Genomic DNA, 21,049 nt, shown 5'->3' on the forward strand with positions numbered 1-21,049 from the left:
AATTGAAATGAACAAAAAACAAAGATATACGATGCAAGATTTTAATGGCCAATGACAAATGGATGTACATGTAAATGTAGTCCACAAAAGATCAATGTAAGATACAAAATACATGGATTTTCAACAATAGAAACAGGGTACACAAACAATATCACTTTCTGTAATTCCCCTTCAAATTCTCAAGTAAAATTAACGCTGCCATATCCATGAAAATTAAATATAAATCATTGTATTACCCCAACCCCAAATTAAAAGGTAAAATTCCTGACTTTATCATTCCCTTAGATTTAGGTTTCCCTTTTACAATGAACATGATACAAGTTGTCAAATATAATTTTTATCTCTCCCTTTAACCCTAATAGTGTGTTGAAATCATTTACAAAAAATATGAACCACGCTAATTATACTTGCATGGAGGAAATGAGATAAGCAGATCATATCCTCAAGCGCACAATTTCTATTTTATTTTATACCAATAGAGTAGGATGGGGGTCATATTACCAAGTTTGAGTCCAAAGTGTGCACACTTCCTGTTTTAAAACATATTGAAAGTAGGCCCTACTGAGCGAGCAAAGCAACCAAGCCTATGGGGGGGGGGCAAGCGCCCCCTGAAGCTCCCCAATCTGTATGCTACTGACACTCATGCACTCACCGTAAGTTGTACAGTATTGGAGACATCTTGGATCTGTCTCCAGGCAGGGAGTAGAATCTTTTTCTGAGCAGACAAATCCTCTTGCATTTGAGCTAATATCTGAAAATAATTATATATTAATTATAATATATATTATTAACCGTATAAGACATCTGAGCAGGGCAACTTTGAAACATTGTTGCCTGCTTAAGACTGGGATCAAATGGCCGGTCAATAAAATTCCAATTGTTTATCCATGGGCCCATTTTATTGCCCGCTCAGGAATGTCAATGAGAAAATGTAGCGGGCAATAAAGGCAGCGCTAACATCCGGGTATTCTACGCGTTTTTGTACACGTCCTTGAACCGCGTAGTGCTATACGTCATAATGGTAATCAAGTTGAGACAACGCTGGATATGGCGTCACTGGGCCAGTGACGAGTCATTTCACTTAGGTCACAAGGGTAAAGTTCAGAGGTCCAGTCTGCTCAACATATCAAAGTAGATTCTCATTCTAAAAATTTGAAATATCTAAATTTTAACGATTTTTGCTCTAGATGTCTGATTTGGTTAATAATAGCAATACTGACTACAACTCGGGTGATATAAATCTAGTTTGGGCGATATATGTCCTATCGCCCCGAGGCCAGTCAATATTGCTTTAATATTGACTGGCCTTGAGGGGAACATCAAATATATTGCCCACAACAGAATCATACTGGCCCAAGTTTATGTCCCTCGAAAGAAAACCCAGTCAATATTTGCATTATTATCCAAATCAGACATCTAGGGCAAAAATCATGAAAATTTAGATATTTTTTTAACCCTTTATTAGAATGGGAATCTATTTTGTCATTATTGAGCAGACTGTGTCTCTGAACTTGTGACGCAATTGGGCTCCTGGCCAGGGGACGCAGTATCCAGCGTTGTCTCCTCTTAAATAACATTATGACATACATTATTACTGTGTGGTTCAATAGAATGAGTATAATACCTGGATGTTAGCTCTGCCTTATTGCCTGCTACTTTTCCATGCAATTTCTCATTGACTTTCCAGAGCAGGCAATAAATTGGGTCCATGAATAAACAATTGGAAAATTATTGACCAATTATTTGATCACAGTCATAAGCAGGCAATGTCAAAAGGAAATTGAGCATCACCTAGCCAAGAAAAGAAACAAACTCACTGTACACTTTAAGAAGTGGCGATTTGATATATGATTTTTATTTTAGATACAGGTAGTTCCCCCTTTTCCATTCTTTTTGTTTTTGTATCTTAAATTGAGACTTGTACAATGCACAGAGTAATATGCTACAATTGATTATACATGTAAATTTATCTCGATGTGTATTCCCTTTAGAGTAACCTGTATCGTCCAATGTTTTATTTTGATTTATGTCACCCTTTTTATTTTTTTTTTCCATTTATTTTTTTATTTCATCTTTGTTTTGTGATTTTACTGCTTTTGAACTGTTTCAAATCATTTCAATTACCTGTAAATATTGTGATTATATGTGATTTTGAATACCAATAAAACACATAATTAAAAAAAAAAAAAAAAAAAAAAAAAAATGTTTTAATGCTGCCCTGTTTAGATACATGTATGATGCAGTTAACAATACAAAATACTTGGTGTATCTACACTAGGCATTTGAAACATTTAGCTACATGTACATTCTTCTGAAGAAAATTTACATGTGAAAACATACATTACACATACAAAGTCTTGTCAAATGTACTGTATACATGTATGTATGTAATGGGGGACATCCCGATAGACCGCGGGTCCGATAGACCGCGGGTTCGATAGTCCGCAGTGAGTGTAAAATTATGATATCATGATAAGATATATCAAATGTCATCGAAAGGTTCAAAGGTCAAATGATACGAGACCATGGGGTTCTATCAAGTGCGGATCCATGGGGGGCCGAGGGGAACTGCCTCACCCACCCCCACCCCCAGCTCAAAAAAAAGAGGGGAGAGGGGAAAAGGGAGAGAATAATACCCTTTTCATAAACCTATCCTCCAATTAGCCGCCTAAGAGTAATGCGGATAATTCAATAAAAATTGCGTTCATAAACTCCGAAAATAAGCCACATTATTTTTACGAGCGCCCGTCCTGAAAAAGGACCGCCATGACAACTGGACACGCCCCCTCCAATGCGGTTGTGTTGGAAAAGGGTGACCTTGTGACCGCACCATGGCAATTATCCGCATTATTTGGAAATGCGTTCATAAACTCAAAATCTTATCCCGATGCCGCTATTATGCGGATAATAGCAGCATCAGAGTAATGCGGATAACTCTTGTCCTCCTCCAATTTTACGACCAAATTATGCTGCTATTAGCCGCCTAATTCATTTTAATTGGGTTATGAAAGGGGTATAAAAGGAGAGAGGAAGATGGGAAAAGAGGATAGAAAACAGAGTAAGAAGGGGAAGGAAAGACAAAGAAAAAGGAAGAATAAAAGGGGGAAAGAAGAGAAAAAAGAGAGGGAAAAGGAAGAGAAGAAAAAAAGGAGAAAAGAAAAGGAGGAAAAAGACGAAGAAAAAAAGAGGAGGGAAGAGAAAAATATTTAAATAGAAAGGAAGATGGGAAGAAAAATAAGGAAAAAGAGAGATAGAGGAAGAGGGGAAAAGAAGAGAAAAAGAGAGTGTGGAAGGGAGGAGAGAAAAAAAAAGATTAAAAGAGAAAACAGGGGAAAGGAAAGAAAAAGGGAGAAGTAAAGAGGAAAGAGAAAAAAGAGGAAGAGGGAAAAGAAAGAAAAGAAAAGAGAGGAGAAAGGAAAAGGGGGAAAAGAAGAATAACAAATAGGAAGGAAGAGAATAAAATTTAAAAAGAGAGGAAGATGGGAAGAAAGATAAGAAAAGGGGAAAGAAAAGATGGGGAAAAGAAAAGGGGTGAAAGGAAGACAAGAAAAAAGAAAAGGGGAAAATAGAGAGAAGAAAGAGAGAGAGGAAGGAAAAGAAGAGAAGGAGAAAAGGTGAGATGAAGAGGGGGGAAAGAAAGAGAGAAAGGAAGGGGAATTAGGATAAGAGAAAAAAAAAAGAAAAGGAGATGGGAAACGAAAGAGGGAGATGTTGACCCAGACATCGATTTGATGTTCGAACTAGGCGGCGCTAAAATGATGTTCGATCTAGCAGGGCACCAAATTGATGTTTGAACTAGGGGAGCGCTAATTTGAATTTTGACCATAATGCGACAAATACATGTTTCAGAGGGGGAGGGCATAGTTATAGTTCATATGGGGGCGCCACGCTTATGTTCAACCGAGGGCGCCAAATTGACCTTGAACTTAGGGGGCTTAATGCTAATTCATTTTCGACCGGGGCGCAACCTTGCTCGTAATTCCTGTTTATAGTGAAATATATGTCCTGCCCAAAAGCTTAAATTAATGCGGTTGAATTAAAATATCCCGTTTTTACAATACTAGACAAAAACAATGTTTTCGAGTTTCAAGTCTGTTTAGCGAGATAGATATCCTGTTCAGGGTCACAAAAGGGTTATTATCAATTCAGCTTGCGCTTCGCGCTCGCAATATTTGATTAATGAGGTATACATCCTCTCCATCAATCCCACAAGTAAGTGTTAGTGTTTTTCAAGTCAACATACATGTACATAGGCCGATCCAAGGGGCAAAGACTTTGCCCCCCCCCCATGGTGGCGCAAAAAGAGGGATAAGAAACAGAAAAAAGGCATCAATGAATTGTTCAGTTATATATGCATCCCAACCTCACAGTTTTTTTTTATGCGAACGGAAGCACAAGCTGAAAATATTTGATATTCTAACCTGACAACTGAAAATTTTTCATTTCATCATTATAAAAGTTTTCAGCTAGCGCTTCGCGCTCGCATTCATTTCTTAATAGATATGCATCATGTTCATCATAGGAATCATAACAACATAGGCGGATCCAGGGGGCCCGAGGACCCCCTCCCCAGAGCAAATGAATTGGGAAAAACGGGGAAAGAAAAAAAAGGTAGAAAAGGGTGAAAAAGAAGACAAAACATAAAAGGAGGAAGACGAGTGAATAAAACAAGGTCAGAAGAAGACTTGGAAAACATTTGTTGAAAATATTTAATGTCACTATATATGGGCAGGTCCAAGCTATTTGACTTGTGACGTATGGGACATTTAGAGACTTTAAAGTTGTGTAACATAAGTTATAAATGCATAACAGAGAATCTTTTATGGATTTTGGAAGGCCAGTCATGCCCTCTTTATTCATGAAAAAAATTGGTGATCTACAACAATTCCATTAACGATGTAATATTTTAATTAATATGCACTGTGACGTACGGGACCAGACGAAAGTTGATTTTTTTGAAAAAAGTTTGTCATTAAAACTCTGTGAATTGAAATAAGGTGGAAATCTCTCATCATGTTTTCATCTTGTATCTTATCAAGTTTCATTAGCCATGAATGAAATGATAGAACTCATTGGTGTTATTATGTAATAGCTCAAAATATAAACAACCGCGCTGTGACGTACGGGACATGTGACGTATGGGACATTTGTCCATGTGTAAAACGAATGGGGAAAGTGAAATTTCATCAAAATTTATAATTAACTTGATGCAAACCAAAGTAAGTTCAGTTTTACATGGATTATCATGACTGATATATATTTCTTTAATAGCACACACTGAAACAAAACATAGCAAACACTTTACGACCTTATAAATATTATGAAATCTGTCTTGCAAATAATTCCATGTGTTAAACGAATGGGGAATTGAAATTTCATCAAAATTTATAATTAACTGGATGTAAACCAAAGTAAGTAAGTTTTACATGGATTATTATGATTTATATATATTTCTATTATAGTATATGATTAAACAAAACATAAAAACTTTTATTACCTTATAATTATGAAAGATTTAATTAATAACATAACTAATTAATACTAATAAATGTTATTTATTACAAATTGTAACTTTATTATCAGCCTTTTACCAATATTCAACCACTGATATATTATTTATCTCAATTTACATTATATTTGCTCCTTATCAAAAAATAACCCTAATTAAAATTACATGTATATAGAAATCCTATGGTGTGTCCTTTACGTCACACATTTGTCCCGTACGTCACAAAACTTAATTAACTGATATAATTAAACATGAAATTCAGTAAATTCACTTTAATTTTTGGATGTATAGTAATATAAACTAGAACTCTCCAAAGTTTGAAGAAAACTGTTCAACTTTTTCTTAATTAGAATCTAAAAAAACATGCAAAATCACTGCCTGTTGGACACCAGATAATTAACTTAATCAATTAGTTTTCAAAATCATTTTTTTTTCTCAAATGTTTGCATGAACTTAGCACAACAAGTCCCCACAGAAATAATTTCAAATATATAATTTGAATTATCTGCAGATCAAAAAATGTGATGTCCCATTTTCAGAAGAAAAAAGATATAGGGCAAAAAACTTCAGAGTATAAGCTTTAAAATGATATACAATATGTTAGATTTAGGCAAAGATTTAATTTTGGCTTCAGAGGGGACAATAGCTTGGACCTGCCCATTTAGTCGATTTGACAGTCTCATAGGCTCAATACACCAACCTAGAAATGTTCTTTCCGATGAAGTTTTTTTCATGATTCGTGTTCGTATGGGGTCCTAGAACAAATTCAGCTTGGTTGCCCAAAGTTGCCGTTTGGGCAATTTTGCTAATTTGCATAAATCCAAAATGGCCGCCAGATGCAATCTTGAAAACCTAACTTTTGAACCCCTGTCCACAAAATGATGAGTAATGACTCGTTTTAGGGGTTTAGAGATGTGTAGAACCGATTTCTGTAATCATTTTTGCAATATAAGGTCATCTTCAGGTCAAATCCAAGATGGCCGCCATATGACATCTTGAAAAATTGACTTTTGTTCCCATTGCCTCAGAATGACGAGTAATACCTCTATTTAGGGGTTTTGGGGTGTGCAGAATCCATTTCTGCTTTCTATTTTGCAATATAATGTCATCTTCAGGTCAAATCCAAGATGGCCGCCATATGACGCCATCTTGAAATATCAATTGTTGAACCTTTTGCCCCAGAATCATGAATAATAACTCTATTCATTAGTCATTTGGTATGTTGATTCAATTCATGCAGTTATTTTGCACAAAGGATAATCTTCAGATCAAATCCAAGATGGCCGCCAACCGCCATCTTGAAAAATTATAGTCCGAGGCTTATACGTGTTAGAAGTAATGTAAAGGGATTTCAGTAGGGATTTCAGTAAGAATACTCATTTCTTTTATTAATTCTCAAGTTCAAGGTCAAGGTGAAGTTACATCTTAGATGTCAGATTTCAACATTAATTGCTCAAGTTAGAATGAATCATCTTTAGGTTTGGGCTATGATCCATTTCGAGTCTATTTTTATTTTTTTTAAGGTCCATCCATACCTTTGTACTGAAGAGGCTTTTAGGGTCTTATTTGAATTTGAAAGTGTTTTATCAATATTTTTTTCTAAATCAATGTGTCCAATGATTGGTAGGCATCAGTTTGCCATAAAAGACGATGGTGTAGCGCTAGGCCTTACATTTTCGAGAGTGACTATAGAGCTCCACTCTAGAGTGGCAGTCTCTAGAGCAAATTTTTACAGATGGAGGATGGCGCTGAGACATGTTTATATAGAGCCTTCCTCCTAGGCCTTTGGTCTGCCAATTTAGCATTCCGATTATTTTCTGACGTCTTGACCCCTGTACTAAGTAGCTCTCCATAGAACATGTAGAATGGCGACTATCATCTACACCTTCATAAGTGTTAGTGTCTATGCCGGCAAGTTTTATGTCACGTTTGCAGGTGTCTTTGTAACGGAGGTGTGATCTACCGATGGGGTGAGACCAATCACACAGCTCACCTTACCTTGGCGAATCCAAGAAGGGATTTGCCAAGGTTTCATGCGGCAAACATGCCCCAACCACCTGAGGTGCCTTTGACTAAGGAGCGAGAATAAGCTTTTGATGCCAGCACGTACGCTGAAGGGCCTCTGTATTTTTCACTTTGTCCTGCCATTTAACGTGCATGATACGTCCGAGGCAGCTGACATGGAAGGTGTTTAGCCACTTTTCTTGGTCGGCGTACGTTTTCCAGGACTTACTTCTGTGCAGGAGCTTGGCCATGACTGTGACAGATTTTCCAATCCCGATGCTTATCTGCTTGTCCTGTTAAAGGGGGCAAGAGACATATGGTCAGTCCAAGGTAGGTGAGGAGTTCACCACAACCAGACGAGTGTGTGCTGTTGACATATCTGGAGGACAGTCGGTGCCTTGAGCCTATCAGGATTTCTGACTGTCTCAAAGGCTGATGGATGATCCAAACCCCTTACATGCACATTACAGGCAGCTGTTATGTATGACTAGGTCTTGTATTCCCACTTCTTGAGAGGCAGGGGCGACATCGTTTCCGTAAAACATTTCACGAATGAGAAAAATCCTGACCTTGAAACAGTCTTGGGGAGCCTACCTTCTGCAGGAGGCTAAAGAGTGCACTCCTGCTGACCAAGTCAATGGCTCTTGTCAGGAGGAAAAGTCCAATAATAATTATAAAGGAAGTTAATAAGTGAACTAATTTTTTTGAAAAAAAAAAAGCGGAGAAATCACTTTTTAATTCAAATAATATTTTAAAGTCATTTCACCGTAAAAGTATGGTTGCACAGAAATAAAAAAGGATCAAAACTCCCGGACATAGGCCTCCGACAGTAATTTTTCAAGATGGCGGTTGGCGGCTATCTTGGATTTGATCTGAAGATTATCCTTTGTGCAAAATAACTGCATGAATTGAATCAACATACCAAATGACTCATGAATAGAGTTATTATTCATGATTCTGGGGCAAAGGGTTCAACAATTTATATTTCAAGATGGCGTCATATGGCGGCCATCTTGGATTTGACCTGAAGATGACATTATATTGCAAAATAGAAAGCAGAAATGGATTCTGCTCACACCAAAACCCATAAATAGAGGTATTACTTATCATTCTGGGGCAAGGGGAACAAAAGCCAATTTTTCAAGATGGAATATGGCGGCCATCTTGGATTTGACCTGAAGATGACCTTATATTGCAAAAATGATTACACATCTCTAAACCCCTAAAACGAGTCATTACTCATCATTTTGTGGACAGGGGTTCGAAAGTTAGGTTTTCAGGATGGCATCTGGCGGCCATTTTGGATTTATGCAAATTAGCAAAATTGCCCAAACGGCAACTTTGGGCAACCAAGCTGAATTTGTTCTAGGACCCCATAGGAACATGGATCAAGAAAAAAACTTAATCGGAAAGAATATTTCTAGGTTCGGAAAATGTCAAATCGACTAATTAATGTTTCGCTCGCGCATCGCTCTCGCATTGCCTGTACGATGAGATACATAGCTTGCTCAATAGGCTGATATGTAGTTCAAAATATCAAGTTTTGATATCAATATACATCATTCAGCTCGGACATCGATATTTCATTATTATTTTGTTTGATTTACTAATTTATGTTTTTTCAAGTGCTCTGGAAAATGTCCGTTTGTGGTGTGAATCAAAATTTTGCGCGCTCGCACTATTTGCCAAGTAGGCCTACCTATTGTCTTTTTGTATTTCATATGAGATTATCTAACTATCCCTCTTCAGATGTCTCGATTGTAAAAAATAAATAAATAAAGGCCTATGAGCTAGAACTGTGCCCTCGCATTTTGATTGGTGAGTTATGTATTCCTAATTCTATAACAAACTACTTAAATTCAACCCACAATTCTGGATCGCGATTTGCGCTCGCATTATTTGCTAAAAATTTATCAACCAATGATTCCTATCCATGATTAAAATATACTTAAAATATCCAGTTTTTAGGCCTCGTGCACTGTCAACAAATTTCACACACTCATTAGGCTTAATAGATTAATAAATATGAAATAAAATTTGTATGAATTCATAAGAACTAAATTGTCCCTTTTTCAGAAATAAATATCAACAAGTTTTAGGAAAAGAAATAGAAGACAGTCATCATTCTTATATGATGACAAAATGTCCTTACATGTAGGCCTAAAATGTCTCGATCCTAGGTTATCAGCTCGCGCTTTGTGCTCGAATCATTTATAAAGTGCTATCAAATTTCCCTATATAAACAATGCTGTAAACAGTGCTTAATTTGACCTTTTTCATATCGGAATTTCAAATATTATTTTCAGCTCGGGCTCTGCGCTCGCATTATTGATTTTTATGGTGAAAAATGAAATGTATTCAGAATGCCAGGATTCTGTCTAACTCTAAAACACGCGCACACATGTTTTTTGAGATACAGAGCTTGATCTTATATTAAATAAGACTTATTCAAAACGTGCTAAAATTATCCAGTTTCAGATCAGAATATCAAAGACTTTCTGCTCGCGCTTTGCGCTGGCATTATTGTAGGAAGATACCAAAAATTACCCATCTTTTAATAAAAATCCATATTTTATTGTTCGAGATAGACATGAAATGAAATACTCCGAAAATTTGCTTTGCCCAATTGATCGTGGGCCCGGCAGCTACTGTGCAGCGCCAGATCGACGAGGCTCTATCCCTTTAATCGTTGAACGCCAAACATGGTAGCAGCAACTCTCATCTTTTAACGTCTTTTGGTCTGATGCGGCCGGGGTTTGAACCCCTGACCTCCCGGTTGTGAGGCGGACGCTCTACCAACTGAGCCAAGACACCCGTTTTAGGTTGGAATATCAAAAGTGTTCAGCTCGCGCTTCGCGCTCGCATTATTTAATCGTTGAAATATGTATCGTCTTAATGGCTAACTGCAAAATATCCTTAACAGGTCCCTCTTCGACCAGGCCATAACGAATATTTAACATTTCTGCTCGCACTCGTGGTAATTATCTTTTTTTTTATTTATGTATTTATTAAAATCAATGCATAACATGTAATTCACAATATATAAACAACTCTCCAAGGTTTGGAAATAAAACAGATCAATGAGAATTAAAATATATACACGTGATTGAAATTATTAGAAAAAAAAGTGATTATAACAATAAAAGCAAGGCAGAGTACACATAGAATAAAGCAACAGTATATCTAAAATGAATCAACCTGTGAAGCAAAAACCTCGAGAACGAATTGTTTCAAAATCTTAAAAGCTTGTTGGGCTCCCGGGAAAGGAGAAAATCAAAAACGTCTATCGGCGCAAGAAAAAATTATACCATAAGATGGTTGATGGGCCAGGCCAAGAATGAGACAATCCGCTGCACCCCCCCCCTTCCACTCACACACGAACACTCCATCACGAAACCACCAACACAGGCAACACCCCCCCCCCCTCCATCTCCTTTCCCTCTCTTGAACAGACCCAGCCAGTGAGGGTACAGCGGACTGCCTCACACCCAATCTCGCCCACTCAGCGCACCCAGACAAATAATTGCGCAGGTTTCAAAGTTAAGCTTGGAAAAAATACAACGAGCAATCTGTAAAGGCTACGAACATAAACAACCAATGCGCAGCCCAGTTCAGCTCGAGGTCAATGCTCATAGACATAATACAGTGGCAGTGTGATTTTAAACTTATTAGTTACATGGGAAATAATATTTATACTTAACAATCTGAAGAAAAAAAAAAGAAAATATGAATATCAGATTCGTGGATCACAGGAATAAATATAGAGGTATAGGCATGGGCAATCCTACAACAAACTTCTGTAAGGTAGAAAACACAGCAAGGTCACTAGGTGTAAAGTACATGCAAGAAAGGTATACACATCCTTAAAGGTCAAAACGCCATTTCTTAAAATGACTCTGCAGTCTATTTTTCTTTTTAGCTAACAGATATTCACATTCTTTTTGTTTTTTAACAACAGATTTAAATGTGATGAAATTGGGAAGAATATTTCTAAATTTGCAGGAATAAATGTGATATTTCAAAAGTAAAAATAGATATGAAATAAATTTGTCAGTGCTGATGCCAAAAAGCATTTCAAAGTTAGTTACAGATAAATTGGATTTCAATTTCTGTGAGATTACAGTGATAAGGTTATGCCAGATAGGAGTAACTTTTTCACATTCGCATAACATATGGATTAAAGTTTCCTCCTTCTTTCCACAAAAATAGCAGTCAGGAGAATCTTTCCTCTTGATCTTAAATGAGAAACTGTTGACAGCAATAGTTTTATGAAAAAATTTAAAATAAAAAGACCTTAATTTAGTGTCAATAGTACAAAAGAAATTAGTGTAATGAATCTTCCCCCAGTTAATATCAGCAGGTAACAATAAATTATCATTCCAGTATGCATATTTCTTGATTGGAACATGGGGGGTAAGTAGGATGTTGTAAACACTCTTGGGAACTTTTTTGTATTGTAACAAATTATGCACAATGGTATCATGAACACCAATAATGTCTACATCAAAGTCCACCAACCAGTTCTCTGGAATATTTTTCATCAAAAAATTAAACTTTCTTCTATCTCTACAGGAAATACCAAAATCAAGAACCAACTCTTCGAAAAGTTTATGTCCGGGAAAAGGAGGATTAAACAAATCTGAAATTGTAAAGATGTCTTTATTAAACCATGATTCATAATAAAAATAAGAATTTGATTTTGAACGAAATAATTTGTTATACCATAATGACTGACATGCACTTAGTTCTGAGAATTTGTGACCATAAAATTCCTTAGTGGCTTCTTCTCTATATACATACCATGAACGTATTGAATCAGCCAATTGAATATTGCCAAGAGAATTCAAAACACACTCTGGTGCATTACATTTCCACAAAAGGGAAACATCTTGATTAAACTTTTCCAAAAAGGTCAACTCAATATTTTTCCAGGGAGCATCAAAATTTTCGTCAAGAAGGTTTTTAACCCAAGTCAATTTCTGGGCAATGGCAAATAATAAGGGATCAATCATTTTCAAACCAGCATTTTTATAGTCATTACACATAGCCTTTCTCTGCACTCTGTCCCTACCTCCACTCCAAATAAACTTATAAAAAATCTTGTTCAAATCTGAAAAAAAGGAGCGAGGTATTTTTATACAAAGAACTGAGAAAAGATAAATCAATTGTGGTAGTACAAGTGTTTTGATTACACAAATTTTACCTATTAAAGAAAGATTTCTCATCCGCCAGCAATTTACAGTATTTTCTATTTTTTTCAATCTCTCTTTATAATTCAAACAATACAAAAGACTTAAATTTAAAGAGAAGTGTACACCTAGACATTTAAATTGAGAGGTTTTCCATGAAACACCCTGGTTAGAATAAGGAAAATTTTGGCATCCTTTTTTAGATCCAATCCAGATAGCCTCTGTTTTACTAAAGTTTATTTTACAACCAGAGTATTTACCAAAAGTTGACAAGACATCAAAGAGTTCGGAAAATGAATTATTAGAGCCATCTAAAAAACAAACTGAATCGTCTGCAAATAAAGAGATTTTAACTTCAGTATCATTCTTCAGGGGGATACCCTTAATTTGATCATTTTGACGGACAGAAAGAGCCATTACCTCAATCACCAATAAAAACAAATATGGGGAAATTGGGCAACCCTGAAAAATCCCTCTATTCATAGAAATACGATTTGTTAAGAAACCATTATTCAAAACATAGCTTTGACGAGAAAAATACAAGGTTTTTATTGAATCAATAAAATTTGTGCCAAAATTAAATTGTTTCAAGATTTGAAATAAAAAATTATGGGAAACACTATCAAATCCTTTTCGATATCAAGTAACAAAATAATTCCAGGGATATCGTTAAAATCTGTATATTCAATAATGTCCAAAATAAAACGAATATTATGACCAATATTCCTTCCCTTCATAAAGCCAGATTGGGCATTGTGTATAAGGGAGTGTAAATAACGCTTCAAACGAGTTGCTATACATTTCGCTAAAATTTTGTAATATGTGGTCAATAATGTGATAGGACGATATTTTTTTTAGAAACAAAGGATCTCTATCTTTTTTAGGGAGAAGAGTTATGACTCCATTTCGTTGAGAAGATGACATAACACCATTCTGTAATGAAAATTTGAGGGAATCAATTAACATATCGCATATGTCATTCCAGAATACAATGTAAAATTCAACTCTCAGGCCATCTAGCCCTGGAGTTTTGTTCATTTTCATGGATTTAACTGCATTATACACTTCGGTTTTGGTAAGAGGCGTCTCCATGAACTTCTTATCATCCTCAGAAAGTTTTGGAACTGAAATATTAGCAAAAATTGCCTCATTAAGATCATTGTCATCTACACGTAACTGATCATCTGGTAGTGAATATAACTTGGCATAAAAATCATGTATTATTTCCAAAATCTTTGTGGAGTTCGTGTTCAAATTGTCCTCATTATCATTAAGCCTATTGATATTTTTCCTCTGCCAGGATCTATTTTCCAAATTACAAAAGTATTTACTGCTTCTCTCACCTTCTTCTAACCATCTAACTTTAGATCTAATAATCAAACCTTTAGTTTCAAATTCGTATATTTTATCTAATTTATCTTCTAGTTCCTCCAGTTGTAAGAACAAAGGGTCACCATCTACAGATATATTATTTGATAATTGTATCTCAATTTTATCAATATCAGCCAATAATTTATTTTTTTCGGAATTTCTTTGTTTTTTCATACGGGCCGAGTATTCTATACAAACGCCTGTAATGAAACATTTAAAGGAATCCCAAATAATGTTGTTGTTACATTGGGAGTCTTGATGAATAATTTTAAATTCCTTAATTTTATCCTTAACTAAATTGATAAATTCAGTGTCAAAGTGCAAATAATGTGTGTTGAGTTTCCAATAACCTTTACCTTTCACTGGTTGATTATCGTTAAAATCAATAGAAACAATTGAGTGATCTGACTGGATTCCTGGTAAAATTTGTGATTTCTTGCAATTATCCAAAAAGTTATTTGAAACTAAAATAAAATCTAATCTGGATAATACTCTAGGGGACTTTTGATGTCTAGTGTATTTTTTCAAGCCTGGATGGAAAGTTCTCCACACATCACATAAACCATATTCCTCCATTAATACTGAAAGCATTTCACTAGTTTTAAAATTTGAGTGGTGATCTCTAGAACCCTGATAATCAATATCATCAATAACTGTGTTAAAATCACCACCTACTATTATAAATTCATTATCAAATTTTTCAAGTTCTGCAAACACTCTAAGTAAAAATTCTGGGTCATCATTATTTGGTCCATAAACATTTACTAAAGTAAGAGGGAGTTCATTAATTACGGCACTTATCATTAAAAATCTTCCATGAGGGTCTTTCAAGATAGATTTGATAGTTGTATTTAACGAGTTTCTTATAAGAATGGCCACACCTCTACTATTCGATGCAAAACCCCACTGGGTTTTCCACAATTGTTCATCATTAATATCACTATGGGTTTCTTGAAGAAATAAAATGTCAGATTTAAGGGAACGCAAGACATGAAAAACCTTTTTCCGTTTAACATACATGTAATCCTGTAACCCCCTACAATTAAACGACGTGAGCTTAATATACATTATTTTTAAAAGTACACCTGATTCCAAAACCATCACCACCACCATAAGGAATACAACATAGCACAAAGAAGAAAAGGTACATGAATGTTATGCAATCTGCCATTACCAAAAAGGACATTGAAAAATAATATAAAAATAAAAAATACATAATATTACACATATGGAAAAATCAAGGAAGGCAAGCACAAGATCGAACAAAGGGCTTCAAAAAAAAAACACAGCCCTGTGTATGAGTGCTAATAACCTAAAGAGGGAGAACACTACAGAACACAAATCCTAACTGACAAAACTAGTAAAAAATAGATTCGAAAACATTGTTCTAAAAATAGAAGTACAGATTCGAATATTTTTCAAGAGGACATTACTCTTCCCACTATCTACATTAACTATGTTGACCTGTATCTACATAGGATAAGAAAAGTAAAATATGACATACTGTGAGCTACTGTTTTACAAATTAAAAATACCATAAAGATGGAAACATTATAAAGAAAGCATTAAAGATAACAAAAAATGACAACTACCACAAGTATCGAGTATAACTTGTAATGTAGGCCCTATGCCAGCTGCATACTTCAGTAAAACCTCAGTAAAAGGAAAATAGTACAAAATTTTTTAAGCTAAATTTCAAAACCTTATACATGTACATGTATGTTAACTACTCAATGCAGTGGTTAAGAGAAATCAGCCAACAATGAATAGTTTTCCTTCTGAGTTACGAACACCAATCCTTGCAGAGAATAAAAAGAAAGGCTTCTTTCCCTCCGATTTCAGTCTCTTGAGGTCATCTAGTTTGTTTTTTCTTTTTTGCAAGATCCGCTTCGAGAAGTCTTCAGAAACGTAAACCTTCGCACCCTGGAAGTTGAAATCCCTCTCTTTAAATTGTGCGATGCATGCCTTTCTGACCTTTTCTCTCACCGAATATGACGAAAATGCAACATGGATGATCCTTGGTTTCTCAGATACAGCACCAGTAGATCGAGAAGGGGTTCGATGGCACCTCTCCACCGGGCACTCATCAGCCGAGATTCCAGAAACAGCCAACAGGGACTTCAATGTATCCTCATACTTCTCTCCTCGAACCTCAGGCACTCCGTGAAAGACAAGGTTGTTACGCCGACTGCGATTTTCCAAATCATCCAGTTTTTCCAGAATTTCTTCTTTCTCTTTTTTCGACATCTGTATCTCACTATCTGACCCACTACTTCATCGAGTTGAATAGAACAAGCAGTAGTTTTCTTAATGTTTTCATCCAGCTTGGATTCAAACTCTGTCATTCTTCTCACTAGCAGGGTCTCAATCTTTTCTTCCAAGAGGGAGAATCGCTCCTCAAATCTCTGAGCGAATACGGTGAACCACTGCAGGGGGAGGTCCGGGAGGTTGCCCATCAGACCCGACGGTGCCTTGCGGTAGCGCACGTGAAGATGCCCCATCGCTATCGTATACAACCTTCTTGGCGACGGATGAATATTTCATCTTTTCAGGGGTGTCCTGCATCCTTTTGGAGCTCATTATGAATCAATATTGACTTGAAAACTTAAATCAACGAATCAACATACCTTTTTACCACCATTGAGTAAAATCAGTTAGGAAAGGTGAAAATTAAAAGAGTTCAGCATGAAGACATGGTGTCTCACTCGGTGGTCAGGGCGCCCTCCTCGTGGTAATTATCTAGTTACTTATACGCATCCTGTTCAGGTTTACAAACATTGCCCAGAATGTTAAATTTTCAGGACAAAATAGATGAAATTTCATTATTAGCTTGCATGGGGCTTATGAGATTATAACACATTTATGTTGCTTATAAAGTAAATCTAGGAATGACTGTTAGCACATGGGCGTTTTGCCCCCCCCCCCACAAAAAAAGAGAATCAAGACTAAGAAAAAAATGAGTGAAAAGGAAAGGGATTAAGATGAAATATACTATTATTTTCCAAATATTATGTCAAAATCTATCACAACCTTGTATTTTTGTAATAAAAATGTCAACATATTTGCTTGTTCACTTCGCTCACTGTCAACTTCTTATAATTTTATGCGATACGCCATATCGAGCCCCCTCGAAATTGTTGCCTCGATCATTACGGCATTTGGACAAATCAACTTTGAGCGGCCGATCGGGAAAATTAGAGTGAAAAAAATGACCCCTCCCCCTATTGGCGGAAGCTGGGTCTGCCCCTGACAACTACTTCAAGGAAAATATTATCCCCATATTTTTACCGCCGGGGACTGTTACCCCCCCCCCCCCGGAAATTTACCCTCCAGGGAATTACCACAGATAATTACCCCTAGTACGGAGCTGTGAAAATGCCATCAACGTGACGACATGGCGTGTCTTAATTAATCATTGGCGGCGGAAGGCAATACATTTGACAAGCAAATAAACCAAAATTTTAGGAGGGACCACCAAAATTTTTTGGCAAGGAAAAAAAAGAAGGTTATCAACCAAAATTAGGGGGGGGGGGCAAAAAATATTTTTGGGGGTCTACCTAAATTTAGGGGGGGACGTAGAAAACAAATTGACAACCCCCCAAAAAAGGCTCTCAACTAAAAATTTAGGGGGGAAAGGTCCCCCCCCGCTTCTGCCGCCTAAGAATTAATAAGGTCATTATTTCGACATAGCGATATGTTCTATCTTGTCAAGTCGATGTGTCCACATGGCGAGATATGAAGTGTACAAGTCCCGGCAAGAATCCCAATATATCGCCATGCATGTTGACATGTAGCTTATTTTAGTCGACTTGGCAAGATAAAATATCTCGCAATGTCATCAAGTCGATGGCATTTTAGAGGCTCCGTATGGCGTCTAGAGGGTAAATTTCCGGGGTGGGGGGTAACAGTCCCCGACGATAAAAACAGTGGGATATTTTCCTTGAATAAGATGTCAGGGGCGATTGTCTTGTGGGTCGTTATAGAACCCCATGGACTCGTATCATTGACCTTTGAACTCTTGATGACATTGGATTTCACTATATCCTGATCATAATTTTACACACACCGCGGACTATCGGACCCGGGGTCTATCGGGCTGTAACCATGTAATGATATGTGACATTGGGATAGAAATGAAATCATGATTTTTGATAATATCAACCAAAATAATAATATAATAAATTTTCATAGCACAGCCACAAATACTCAACTATGCTTTGGTTACTTCTTTTGCTTATACTACATGTACACACTAAAAATCATGACCTATATGTACTTCAACACTTCCCTACACATGTGTCTTCAATGTTTTGAAAGTACATACATTGTAGATTTAGCCATTCTAATTGCAAAGGGGAAATTGGAGCTGTGTACATGTAGCTAACTTTTAATGATCTGAAATGACCTTTGAACTTGACCAAGTGACCCAAAGCTCTACTCACATACTTCATAATCAGTTTCTCAAAGTTCATTAAATAAGTACTTTTGGATTCAAAATAATCTTGAAAAATATGATTGGGGGATTTTTTTTATTTATTTATGTTAATATCACAACACTCCTATTCATCGACCTAAAGTAAAATGAACTTTGCCCTTGTTTTGATGACCTGAAATTCTTGTCAGTGTTCTGACACTTGAGTTACATGTACCTTTGCAAGTGCAGCTACACACATGTATGTATTTATTATCACTCATGATTACTTTACCTTTGTATTTGTGCTTTCAATCATATTCTTGTTTTATGTCTTTGTAACTTTCTCTGGCAACAAACATAAATTTGTAAGCTCTGTGTTTAATGTTTACAGACCTTATAGAGAAATTTGGAAAAATTTGTCTAATTTCATGAAAGACCTCATGCTTTATCTAGTTTGAATGACTGTTTTTGGTTCGGAAGAGGGGTATTGAGGGGTTAGAGGGAAGAGAGTCATGAACAGAAAATGTTTATCATTAGAAACTTCCTGAGGAAGTGCACTCTTAACAGGGGGAAAGCCCAAAACAAAGAAAACATAAAATTAAGAACATCCTTTGTTACCTACTGTGCAGGTACCTACGGTACATTGTAATTTACAATAGTGTACAATATGAACATACAGTGAAATTTGTTACATGTTCTGTAATGCTTAAAGGAAACCATAACCCAAGGAGAGAAGCAATCTTATTGGAAAGAATAAAATGCGAGTAACAATTTAAAAAAAAGTTTCATCAAAATCGGTATGAAATAAGCAAGTTATGGACAATCAAAAAGTCTTGTTGTACTTACTATGTGGATCCTCAAATTGGCAAACGTGCTTCAAAATGGCTGATTTTGTGGACAACTCTCCATTTGTTTTGTACACATATTTTCAGATTTTCCCTTTTATTTTACATGTTTCACATTATCTCCTCCTGACTTTGACATACATATCGTGTGGATTATATTTTCCCATGACATATGTTGTGCTCAGAAGGAGGCAAGATGCAATTTGAAAGATAATGAGGAAAATCTGAAAATTTGTGTACAAAACAAATGGAGAGTTGTCCACAAAATCAGCCATTTTGAAGCACATATTTTGCCAATTTGAGGATGCCCATAGAAAGTATACAACAAGATTTTTCAAACTCCCATTACTTGCTTATTTCATAACCGATTTTGATGAAACTTTTTTTAAACTGTTCCTCTCATTTTACTCTTTCCAATAAGATTACTTCTATTCTTGGGTTTTGGTTTCCTTTAATACAGTACAATGCACAAACAAAAAGTATTTTTCAAAGCAAATTCACATCAAGTAGTCTATCACACCACTAGATTTCAACGTACAGCAATCTACTTTTAAAAATTTCTAATACTTGTCAATCAATGTGTTTTGATACTGTACATGTACATAGTAAATGTTGGGTAAAAATTCTGAATTTCAAGGTCAAGTCCATCCCAGTAAAATGTTGATTTGGGCATTTTCACCACAGATGGACACAGAGGCAAAAAATCAAATTGATATTCATGTCAAATGCTTTATGTTTTTAAATAATACAAGACCTGAAGTTTCTGGGACAATTTTTTTCTGCCTCTGGCAGCCATTTTCTATTTCAAAATGGCCGCCAAAGCATGGATACAAATTAGAGTTGAAAATTGTATATTAATACATGTACATATTTTGTTTTGACATATTTTTGAAGAACAGGTTTGATCATTATGCTTTCCCCTATGATTTAGCTTGCTACAATAACACTTTATAAAATCCCATAGAAAGAAAAGCAAGTAATTCATTTATCTGATAAAAATATTGATGAAGTATATAATACAGTATGTAACGTCATTTACTAAAAACATGAACTTTTTTTCTCATTTCCCAGAAAAAAGGATTTGTCAGAAACATGGTAGATTTCCTCCTTAGATATAAACACCCCTCCCTCCTACACCAAAATTAGAAATAATCAATGGACAATCTAGCCCTTGGGTACCATTGAATATATGTGTAACATCAGTTACCAAGTAGAAAATGTAATGTCAGTTACCATGAAAAAAACGTTGGTTACCAATAGTGAAATGCATATGTAGTCAATTTATGGTGAAGAAATGTTGTATACTTGTCATTTAAGTCTTTCACTTAGTTAAATCACACCAGAAGGAACTTGCTATAGACTTTTAAAGGTATAGTTCACAAGGAATATACAAATATGAAGAAAGTTGCATTCCCCTCTTGCAAAAAAATTACTGTGAAATTGTTTTGCATATGTACTTACCAAGTACCTAATTGTTTGTATCAGACAAATAAAATATATTCTATGTAGTTTCCTGGGGGATGGGGTACTTTTCCCAACCTAATGCCTAAATCTGAACATTTGATAAGTGTAACATTGCGATGGATGGGGGTTTCCAGGGCCCCTTTTTTAGTTTCTAGAATTCTTTTGAGCTTTGCCGGGCTAAAAAAGTAAATTCCTGGTTTTCCTGTTAGTACTAGTAGTGTAGATGTGTGATACAATTTTTGTTTTACAAGTA

General features: G+C 35.8%; 1 protein-coding gene across 1 annotated transcript in view; it reads right to left on the minus strand.

The window, feature by feature from the left end:
• The window catches only part of LOC121409890, a 39,051-nt gene extending 22,477 nt beyond the window's left edge, over positions 1 to 16,574 (minus strand). Inside the window, exons 1-2 of the mRNA XM_041602067.1 lie at positions 16,332 to 16,574; positions 653 to 751 (exon numbers count right to left, since the gene is read on the minus strand). Of these exons, the coding sequence (XP_041458001.1) occupies positions 653 to 751; positions 16,332 to 16,574 (342 nt within the window). The remainder of the gene's footprint in view (positions 1 to 652; positions 752 to 16,331) is intronic.
• Between the last annotated feature and the right edge of the window lie 4,475 nt (positions 16,575 to 21,049).

The sequence above is a fragment of the Lytechinus variegatus genome, chromosome 1 (genome assembly GCF_018143015.1).
Source record: "Lytechinus variegatus isolate NC3 chromosome 1, Lvar_3.0, whole genome shotgun sequence".
NCBI lineage: Eukaryota > Metazoa > Echinodermata > Echinoidea > Temnopleuroida > Toxopneustidae > Lytechinus > Lytechinus variegatus.